We start from the raw sequence: 11,551 nt of genomic DNA, 5'->3' as shown, positions 1-11,551 counted from the left end.
GTAACTGCGAGCGCTTCCTTCTTCCGCGTTGGCGCGCTTGCGCATTTGATTGAAAAGCTGGACTTTAACAACAAAGTCGGCTTTTCACTCTACTGTGCATGCGCCGGCCCAGGGATTTCGCCACAGAAGAAACACGGAAGGAGGAAGCGCTGGCAGCTACCCTGGGCTGGTGCGGTTTTCTCCTAACAGGGGCACCAGCCCCCGGGGTACAAGGTAAGCAATTAAAGTCACTTGGGGGTGCCTAACATTTTGGCAACCCCAAGTGAATAAGCCTTTCCTTCTCCTTTAAAGTGAATCTGCAGAGTCAATGTGGGAGAATAAATAATGATTTATTCCTACTTCCTTATGAATAAAATAGATATTAAAACTATTACAACAAAGTAATTCATATTGTTATCTTACCTGACTTAATTATTGTGACAGCTTATATTTCTACTTCTTTATTTGAAAATAATTACTAGACATTTTTTATTGAAATGAAGAAACCATAGAGACTTCACCACAGTAATGTTGTCAGGAATCTAAAGCATTAAGACAGTATCTAGTTTATTAAGCATCAACGTGTTCATTGGAAAAGCAGTTAAACACATGATGCTAAGGATTCTAGCGCTAAAAACTGATACTGTCATTCAGATAGTAAATGAGACGACAATGTTATGTCAAAAGATGCACGACAAAGCAAAAAATAAATAGGGTTTGTAGCAGAAGCAATGGGAAAGGTTAAAGGAAAAGTCAGTACATGGAAAAATCTATTTAGGGTTACTTATGTTAAAGCTTATATACCTAGATTGTGTTACATGTGTCAATTTTATCTTAGCAGTGTTAGTAATTAGGGACCAGTGTAGTGAGGAATAGCCTGATCTCTCAGCAATTAGCATGCATAACTTAAAAATACATTCAGTTCTAATTTGCTACATTTATGAATATAATTATCTTTCCACTTACTTTTGTCTGATGTTATCGTCCCCTAGAAAAAGGGAAAAGGCAATTATAATAACAATGTTAAAATACAATAACAGGTTTATTTTTAGATACAGTATTTGTCTATATTTCTAGGCATATACCTTTCTACATTATCTATCTTTCTACCTATGTGAATATTTTACATAAAACCATTGTTAGAACAATAATACAGGCCCACATGCTGTTGGATGGACTATCATCCCACCCCAATTTAGTTCAGCTGGAGCATTCAGACAATCATAAACGAACTAATCTATGCCTTGTGACTAGAGAATTTAATAGCATATAGGGTCCAAACCCACTAAACATTAATAGATTCATGAATATAAAGCTTTAACATTTATACATATAGATATATAAAAATATAAAACAGACAGATATGACAGATATGATACCTCATCCTCTGGCTCTTGGTCTGATTCTGATTCCTTTCATCCACAATTTGAGGAAGGAGAAATGACAAATAAGGAAAAGAAAAAAAAACAGCATTTCAACAGGGAGTGAAATTTTAAGGAATTTGAGGTAAATCATATAAACACATTGGCAAGGTCTTTATTATTCATGCATATGAATACAGATATGGAAAGTTTGGGACCCGTGGTTTTTACTGCATAAGGATCTTACGGATCTCTTTGCTTTACTATTCTTTTATAAATCAGTATCTCTGGACTAAAGACTAAAATTAAAACAGTAGGTTTTAAATTGTATCTTGAACAGCTGTGGTCTGAATGCATGAAAGTACTGCTGCTTATGAGATGAAAAGTAAGAAGGCATTTGATCATGAATTTGACTTGAACCATAATGGGGCATAATAATTGGTGGCCCAGACCCATGTCCCAGTAAGAGAGCATCTCATATACAAAGACAATCAGCACTCTACATTATACTTATATAAAGAGTGCAGTCTGGTAACAAAAAAAATTGTCTCTGCCTAATGCAGTTGAGGAATATAAGTTGTTTGATGCAGGATAAATGGTTACTGGGGACATGGACGTTTAAATTAGAAGAGTTCCAGGCCTAAAACCTGTACTGTTGTCCAATTGTTTCAAGATACACTAGTAGCAAGAAGATGGTAAAGTTACTTGGACATATAATGTTGACAGGAAAATTAAACCTTATTTGATGAGAAACCCATTATCCAGAAAGCTAAGACATATGGTATGGCACTATTTCCAATACACTTCTATTGAAACAAGAAATTTTTATTTAACTATTTGCTTTTTCTTTGTAGTAATTGACGAGAATCTTGAACTTGATGATAGCTATGCTACCTTAAATCTATATTGACAACAAAACAATTCTGTTTTTTTTAACATTTCAATGTTTTTTTATCACTTTTAGGAATTGGGCAACAGATTATGGAACCCTATATTTATTTCAGAAAACCCCAGTTTCCAAGCATTCCCATAGATACCATACATATATGAACACTGCAATGAGCATTGTTAGGGGGAAAGGGTGGGACACAAACACTATTCTCAGGACTTGTACCATACCTTATTATAAAGTGGCAATGTAATATTCAAATTGCAAATGGCTTGATATACAAGGCCTCGTGTAGATTTTGGCTCCTTCATGAATGACAGGCGTCCACAGGGTTCCTGAGTGGTATCTCGCACCTAATGCAAAAGATAGGACATAAAATGTGTGGTGTAATGGTGCCCTCTTTTGGCGAAACTGAGGTAAAATTTGGTTCTGGAAATTATTTAAAATACACTTAAATAAGGGAACATTTCCGTGATTTTTTGTCAAAAATATTGACCGTGTTTTTCTATGCACTGATAGAAAGTGGACTGAAATTATCCTTAACGACTTGCAGTTAAACCAACAGGTTACCTTTGTACAAATCACTATTATCATTTAGTTAAGAACACAAACAATCTTTATGTTCATTTTTCTCCCCTTGAAGTAGGAAAAGAAAGTTCACATGAATTTGCCTTTTAACCCCTTCATGACAAACACCCACACATATATATATATATATTTGGCAGCTTAGTTACAACTTCACATGCTGTGAAAGTGCAAACTCAAAGTGAAAAAGGAAGGAAAAATGCATTAGCTGCAGCAGTCCTGCTTTGGTGCCCTGCTATGAAATAGATAATTACATACCGGGCCCAACTAAAACAAAATCTTTAGAAGGGCCCAGTGCACACAGGTACTTATTTGCCGCCCTCTCCCTGGTTGATTTTATGTGCACGCCAAAGTTATGCGCGCCCTCTACAAATGCTAAGCAGCAGACATGCATAACTTCAACAAGGAGAGCAGCTATGGAGGAAGCAGACCTCGCGGTCTGGGCCCCCCGCAACAGCCCAGGGGTCTGCTTTCTCTATGAACTGAACAGCACCAGATGCTACCTGCTAAATCTGCTTTTATAAAAGTATGGCAAACAGGGCAGTATTGGTAGTGGCTTATGGATGTAGTCTATGGTTGCATCAAGGATTTCAGTCCCCTTTAGACCCTCACATACCTATCCATCATGGAAAGTAAAGAATAGAGGAAATGGGGGTAATTATGTAGCAACATGGGTAAAGTTTAGCTAGCTTAAACTTAAATTTAGTTTTCATGTGGTGTGTTAGAGTTAGACTATGGAATGCATTGAGTCAATGATTTTTTTTTAGAGTCTGATAAATACAGCATCTTTTAAAAAGTATTAGGCAAAATACCAAACTAAATCAGAATCCTAACCTTATATACTAACATATTCAAATTGGAGATAATTTTAAGAATCGCGACTTTAAGTCAGATTCAATTTGTCTAAAAGCTTAAAATTCATCTGAATCCTGCAAAAAGTGCTACAATCTGCTCAGAAACCAAACCAAATCCTGGATTTAGTGTATTTCCTACACAGAATGACAGCAAGCCCCTAAACATTTCCTGAAATGGTATTTTTATTTACCTTAACAAATAATGGTAGCCGATTTTCTTTAAAGGCATAGAAGCTAAATATATGATGTTGGCCACTCTTTGTTAGTGGTACCAAATTGCCAAAACAGTCTACATAGATAGGTTTTCCTTCAAGCACCTAAAAGAAAAAAGATAAAGAAAAAAATGACGTATTTTATAGTAAGGCAAGTCAAATAATGTCTTCTGTTTCACTAATGCAAAGCCCATGGCACAGACGGTGTACTGTCCATAGTTAAATGGAATTTATTCACTAATGCTGACAAGCAGAAAAACCAATGCCAGAAGACATCTGAATGGATTCTATTTAACTAAAAGTTAGGTTTCTTGAGCATCCGCTTGCTGAAAAGCAAGCCTTTCCTGCACTGCTGTATCTATGCCAGGGTAGAAAAGCCAAACCACTTAATTCCACCTTTTCCTCAGCCTCTAAGTGCACAGATGGGGCAGAATTTGTTACAACTGCATTCACCATGGGAAATCCCAGGACAGATAAATAGGTGGGAAAAACCTATGACCCTATGCTCTAGGGCACACTAAGCATAAGGTCTGTTTTTGTGTTTTGTAGGCATACCGAGAGAAATGGATTCGCTCCTGTATGCTCCTGTGTCTAAATGCAGGTAGGTACAGCATTGGCAGTAGCAGTGCAGCCACATGAGGCAGAGACTGGCCCAAAAAACAAGAAAGTGTGCCTGCACCCAGGAAAAGGCAGATGCTGATGTAGGGGCCTGATATTTGGCTTATCTGCAGCGAATCAACCCTGTGTGGCAGTAGCCATAAGTAGTGGTGGCTGATTAGTAAACAAACTATACAGATGTAAGAATGCTGTATTAAATTTATAACATCAGACATAGCCGCTTACCTCTACATCTCTGCTTCTGGCAACCTCTGCAAAATTCTCCTGCTGTTCTAATGTCTTGTCCACTTTGTCATCTGTCATGCAAAAGCATCGCAGGCGGGCTTCAATGGGATCTTGGGATTTGGCAAATACAACAAATTTGGCCATGTATGGCACACATATAATTTCTCTATACACTTGGCCAGCAAAAGTAACTGACTCTTGGATTTGCCGGCAGTCTATTAACCAGAACCTGCGAAAAGGGTAAAGCCATAAGGAATGTGAAAAAATATAACTAAAATTACAGATCTCCCAATCTATTTCTTATATATACAACTATAATATAGGTCTTGCTCTATTGCTTCATTTTTAAATATCAAATATTTTTTTTGTTACTTGCAGGTCACTGAGCTTCAGGGTGAATCCTCACAGGCTACCCTCGTGGCTACAGAGCAGGTTTGTTTATATAAACTATAGTAGATTTTGTGCAGGGTCAGACTGGGGGGTGCAGGGCCCCTGCATCCCCCAATGGCCCAGCTGCCTTCAAACCCCCCTTCCCCCGAGGAGCCCCCAACACCCCCAACAAATTATGTATATTTGAAAAAGAAACAACAAACTTGCTTCTAGAATTGTCCCACTAAGCTAATCCTTAATGTACAGAGAATAGTCATAGATAACTATGCAACTGATCCTCCATTACCTCTTTTTAGAATGTATGATAGCAATAAAACATATTTGTTGTTACTTAAAGTACAGTAGTTGGCATTGTGGGCCAGAAGAGACACAAATGGAAAAAAAAGAGTACAAGGAGAAAGGAAAAGAAGCATGATGTGTTCTTTGGACATGTGTGCATATATAAGGTTGTTCTGACATGAAATCCCATAAGAAATTGAATTTACCCAGGCAGATTTCAATAAATATCTGAGGGGTCTTGGTGTGCTCAGCCACACAAATACATTCTTTAAAATCTTGGGCAAATACTCTTGGGCTTTGTTTATTAAGCTGTATTTTTCTTTGCAATAAACAGAAACTTACCATTTTCTGCATAATGCAAAATGCCCATTAAATAATCTGTGCGAGGAAGATAATTATTACATTCATTTACCTGGCTGATACATTAGTAGTAAAAGAAACGCATTCATTAACGAATGTAAGAGGAGTTGTTCCAGTGATATCTTCCCACTGTGCAGGGGTGGTACCACCTAGAAATCATAAGAAAATAGTCACTTCAAGAAGTTCTCTTTCGCAAGCTTTATGGCTTTAACCTGATGATTTGGCCTTTTGTAGCAGTACGTATAGTGAAATTGTATATAGCATTATTGAGCTTGTGGCCAGGTCTTGACTGGGATTTAAAATAGACCCTGGCCTTCAAAGTACACAAAGGTCCAAACAGCCCCCACCAGCCCACTAAATAGTGACTGACTGTGGCATCTTACAGAAACCCCTCTGGCATTTGCCAGAATCTCCAAATTGCCTGTCTGGGCCTGCTTGTGGCAAAAAAGAAATTCCTGTTGTAGTATAACTGAGATCCCCAAGCCACTATTAAACTAAAGCATTCAGACCACTGTCAGTGTACCCTTTTTTACCCTCACTTTTCCATCCAACCTAATAATAACTAATGTTATCTAACAGTACATGAATAAATACACAATGAATATGCGTGTTTGCAGCATTAAACTTACCAGTTATACTGCATAGTAATCTTAATGTAGGGGTTTCCCCTCCATATCCATTTAGCATTGCCTCGCTGGAGGCTTTTGGTACAGGGATTGTCATGGTTATTGGCTTGTGGAACTTCCGTCTTCTTGGTTCCAAAGTAACTATAGGGCTAAAGGTGGCTTTGTTGCCTAAGATCTTCTTTACGAGTTCAACAATCACTGGTTGGGCCTTTATGTGCAGAATATAAAAATGTTAGCATGGTTAAATTAATTTCATCATTCAGTAAATGTCAAATAGCTTCCACAAAGCCTTAATCAGTCTTACTCCGGCAATTGTATGCTATATGTCTAGTAATTACTTATTTGTATTCCCCTTCAGAAGGGTAAGGCCATTAAGATATATAGCATGTATCTAGTAACGCCTTAGTTCCCCAAATTAGTTTTTCCCCTTCAGTAATGACAGACAAATAAGTGAAGTGTGGCAAATGAAAGTCACATATAGTAAACACTAAATCCTTTAACAAAAGAGCATATTTCACCTCCCATTTTAAATGCATACAGAGTAATGTCATTTATTGAGTCTGTCTGTGTGAGAAACTTGCAGTTATGTTAATTATTACAGCAAAAAGTTATCACCGATACGGTTATTAGTAAGCCAATAACATTACACCTCTTGTCCCCCAGGGACCTTTGGCCCTTCTGTAAAATACAGTTTATATAATATTGAGATGTATAAGCCAGACAGTGAACTGTGATAAATATTTGCATACCTGAAGACCAACGCGAATTCTTTTTGTGAGGGCACCTTCTGGAAAGACAGCCTGTACTTGAGGGACAACAGTGCTGCTCAAAATTCCACCCTCAGGTCCAATGAGGTTGTTGTCCTGTTTTACACGGGACACCACTGCAAAATACTGTGGGAAGTCCCTGGTGATAATGCGGCAAATGCGCTTCTTTTCAAGATCCTCGTTCGAATCCAGAACTATGGCGGAAGAAATCATTATGAGAATGCATACCAACTGCTGTACCCACCTAAAGTTAACTTCAAACTTAACTGTATCACACCAATACAAAAAAAATGTAACATTATTAATTATATATTATTACTGATATACATGTATATTTTAAGCACTTTGGGGTTATTATGTTTGTTATAGCAGTAGGAAATTGAGATGTTCAACACGGAGATGAATTCAGGATGTGAAACAGGCTTATCGATGTTCCCTAAATGTGAATAGCAGAAACAAATGTGTTACCTTCATCCATTCCATTGAGTATCTCATTAAGCTCATCCTCTGTAAATTCACAAAAGTGCTCTTTCCAGTTGTCTCCACTCTCGCTGCGAAGTATCACAAGTTCTCTCTCTTTTCCTCTCAGAGCCGCAAAATGTGGGATTTCCACTATTACAGGCCTAGGTAGCAACATGCACCATTATTACCTCAGGGAACACTAACTGAATATACTGAGGCAAAGCAACCTGGAGTCCCTCTGCTGCTGTAAGAGGCATATTCGTTGTTCAACATGAGTTCAATGGATAGGGCTTGTGCTAAGAAAAAAATACTTTTTGCCTATTGTTTTAATTAAGAAAAAATATAATATCTATAGCTTTCATTATTTCTTGCACTAAACAGGGCCTGCAGTGAAAATGAAATACATTATTTTTGCATCTTTTTAGTTCTGCTGAGTAACTGGAGGAGAAGAAGGTAGTTGATCAAATTACCAGCAAACAGATACACTGCTAATTTGATTCCTCATTATCTGTTAATCTGATTGGGAAGGGCAAGTCTTATTTAGGCAAAACTCATTACATGATTTCAAAACAAACTATTCTCTCTTTTCTTTTTTAATTGAAAGGACAGGCAGAATACATCTTCAACACAAGCCCAATTTATTGTGCCCTTGATAAACAAAGTGTATACTACCTCTTTAGTGAAGCACACACTGGTGTCAACAGACCTACTGAACTAGTTATTATGATGTTAAAGGTTTCAGCTATGATTAGGCCTCACATACATTTTATACAGATTTTACATTCATAATATAAACAGGGTCTATATTAGGAAATTAGCCGTTTATAAAGCTATAGCACTTTTATGTGCCGCAAATAACAAACATTTGACTGGTCCAGCTGAATATAACTTTAGCTGATTTGCTGATGTGTAGTGATAAAGTCCAGGTTGCTCTGCCCCAGACTTTAAAGGCAAGTATAAATAAAATCACATGCTCAGGCACAAACAAAACAAAACACCACTGAATAATACAAAGGGAACAAAATACTGTAACACTAAAATGAAAAGAGCAAGTCACAAAGATTAAAACACTTGGCATACTACATTTTCTAGAAAGTTTGCAAAAAAAATTACACACAACATCATTATAAACGTTAAACTGGAAAAAGAAAATATAATAATGAAGAACAAAAGGGTAAATGGGGAGGCCAGCGTCCATCAACTTGATCTTAAGTCTCTCCTACCCAAGGAATTTGGTCCCAGGAGGTCCCAGTTGAAGGATTCGACTGACCAAGCTTTCTCCCTCATTTAGAGGGGGAGGAGCCGTAGGAAGGTGTAGCTTACTGAATACATCCAAGCAGCAGTGAAAGGAAAAACATAGTTAAGAGGTATTTCAGCTTGTCTTAGAGATGTTGAATCTTAAGTGCAAATCTATCAAAATTTCTAATATTTATCGTTATTCATGTTCATTCTGACAATTGTGTGACAATGCACAAAAAGTACTTCTCTTCTTGCATTAGGTACCCATACAGTTCAGTATGTTAGGTGGGGGTGATTTACATCAAAACATTCAATATGCTTTTTAGTTTCAACAGATTTTGAGTTTCAACAGATTCTGAATTCTGAATACCAGCAAGAAGGTACAAGTTACATTGATAAATATCAGAAAATCTTGATCTGCTGGAGGAACTTTTTTTGTGTTTTCATCTTGGCCCTTGATAAATTAGCCCCTTATTTTCAGGCATCAGTTTAAGAAGAGTAAGAACAAACACAAAGTGGGAATCATAAAATCGTAAACCAAACAGACTCGTTCGTGTTTCCATTCTCAATACTGCACCACAACTGCAGCACACACCAATTTTTTTGTAATAGTACCAATGGAAAATCATACAATCTCATACTCAGAAATCCCTTCCACCTTCAATAAAAGGCAGTGGATGCAATCTCTGAGTGCAATTAGATCCAATTTAACAAGCGAGCAGTTGTTCTCACTGAGGTCAAACAGAAACTGGAGGTCTGCTTGAGACAGTCACAGAGCAGTTCTGGTAGCATTACTGTTGTAATTACAATGGGTATCCTGTTTCGGCTTAGATTTCAGGGCTGGAAGTGCTTTAACAGCTGTTCGATATAACATATTTTCCCATTATGGACACACATCAGCAGTTATTCTAAATTTAGATTCGAGACAATTAGCCAGTCAACATCTGCAAGCTAGTAAAATGCTGAAATGAAGATTTACAAACATGATAGACTGGTTTTCACACCTCTACTGTCGGCAAGTTATAGGGTAGGGCAAAGGGGGTATTGGCCCTAAGTCCACAGAACCAGAGGAACCCGCGTGTGTGCGTGTGTGTGTGTGGGGGGGGGGGGGGGTGGGTAGTAAAATTTGTGTAAAAATTGTCAAAGGCTATTGAGGGACGGTTGAGACTTGTAACAGCTGTAGAGGTGCAGGCTGGACTTCTCTGATTTATTTTTCTGACCCTCAGATCATGGCTCATCTGTTATATTGCCAGGACCACCTTTTTTATATATATCAGGCAATCTCTCTACTAATACTAGGTACCTGGAAGGGTTATCACTACAGTATAATGGGTATGTTGCCACAGTGCATAATAATGAACTCTATTTTATGGGTATGTATGTAAAGATCTGTATAAGCAACCCATAAAACAGAACTTTTTCATAAAGCAAAGTTGATCATTTCTAATAATTACCATTTTAACATATATACAAGATAATGTATTCATGCTGTACTAATATTAGAGAAAGGGCGTCACTTACCCAAGGAACTGAGCCCCAGAAGGGCCAACTTCAATTAGGCGACTGGCTAATCCTTCTCCTTCCACCATAGGCGGCATAGTTGCCAGTCGATGGCGTTTCACCAAGCGACAGGTTACTCTTGTTGGGGCGGTGCATTTCCGAGATGGAATGATTATTCTCAGTCCATTGTGCCTACATCCTCTCATAGCTCCTCCACGAGCATCTACCATAAAACTAACCAGGAAACTGAAAAGAATGAATATATATATATTTTAGTATTATTATAATCCTCTGATTATTATTGATGTAGCAAAAGTTATTGGCAACATTGGCACATAACTGCTGGCTAAATCAATGCCAATAACCCACCAATGTATTTTTTATCACATCTATCTATACTATAGTGACCTGAACCAGAAAATAAATAGCACAAAATACCAGCACAACAGGATTTGTTTAAGCGGGATAAACGTTTCGGGATAAGCGGGATAAACGTTTCGGGGGCACGCCTCTTCGTCTGACGCAGGGGCGTGCCCCCGAAACGTTACATGGTTTGCTACTATTAAAATCAGCAGGGTTTATCCCGCTTAAACAAATCCTGTTGTGCCGGTATTTTGTGCTATTTGGATCGTGGTGGAGAGTGCCGACGTCTCTCTAAATACTGTGCACCAGAGTGGAAAGGCAAGGGTGTGCTGATGAGTGTGGATTGGACTGAACCAGAAAATAAGCCACAGTCCGTGTTTTCAGTTCTTTGTCAGTAAAAAGAACAAATCAAATATAACCCACTATCTTCCCCTAGAGCAACTACGCCCTACTTAATGCTATCTATTGTTTCCATAATAATAGGGCACATATCCTACATGCATTATATCCTACATATCCTGTTCTGTACATCCTATTTACATGACTATATTTATATCTAGATGCTAATATTAACTGAAATGTATGACATTCATATAAAATGCATTTTATTATAAATTGGATACATAAAAAAATAGTTTATATTGGTAGTATAACACTGGTAAAAACATATTATATATTTGAAGCTACTGTACATACTGCAGTAAATATAATACTATGCTTAATTAGAATTTTTGACATTATCAAAGTCTTCATACAGGTTGTCAACCTGGAATTTGTAATAATTTCTCATTTCTTAAACCAGTGACATTTGGCACAAAATTGTCATTGTTTAAAGTATTTGT

The 11,551-nt window shown here is 37.6% G+C and overlaps 1 protein-coding gene across 49 annotated transcripts in view; it reads right to left on the bottom strand.

Moving 5' to 3' along the window:
• ank2 (ankyrin 2, neuronal) overlaps positions 1-11,551 on the bottom strand; it is a 284,604-nt gene that overhangs the window by 35,110 nt on the left and 237,943 nt on the right. For 31 of the 49 annotated variants that reach the window (XM_031902875.1, XM_031902887.1, XM_031902900.1 and 28 more), the window contains 11 exons: positions 10,368-10,592; positions 8,831-8,929; positions 7,614-7,768; positions 7,128-7,339; positions 6,382-6,586; positions 5,805-5,901; positions 4,724-4,952; positions 3,860-3,985; positions 2,460-2,582; positions 1,359-1,391; positions 946-967 (listed from right to left, as the gene is read on the bottom strand). In XM_031902875.1, coding sequence (XP_031758735.1) covers positions 946-967; positions 1,359-1,391; positions 2,460-2,582; positions 3,860-3,985; positions 4,724-4,952; positions 5,805-5,901; positions 6,382-6,586; positions 7,128-7,339; positions 7,614-7,768; positions 8,831-8,929; positions 10,368-10,592 — 1,526 coding nt within the window. The remainder of the gene's footprint in view (positions 1-945; positions 968-1,358; positions 1,392-2,459; positions 2,583-3,859; positions 3,986-4,723; positions 4,953-5,804; positions 5,902-6,381; positions 6,587-7,127; positions 7,340-7,613; positions 7,769-8,830; positions 8,930-10,367; positions 10,593-11,551) is intronic. The other 18 variants (XM_031902955.1, XM_018096213.2, XM_031902965.1 and 15 more) reach the window with 1 other exon arrangement.

The sequence above is a fragment of the Xenopus tropicalis genome, chromosome 1 (assembly GCF_000004195.4).
Source record: "Xenopus tropicalis strain Nigerian chromosome 1, UCB_Xtro_10.0, whole genome shotgun sequence".
Classification (NCBI taxonomy): Eukaryota; Metazoa; Chordata; class Amphibia; order Anura; family Pipidae; genus Xenopus; species Xenopus tropicalis.
Note: the sequence above shows the minus strand (reverse complement) of the source record. Positions and strands in the feature narration are given on the sequence as shown.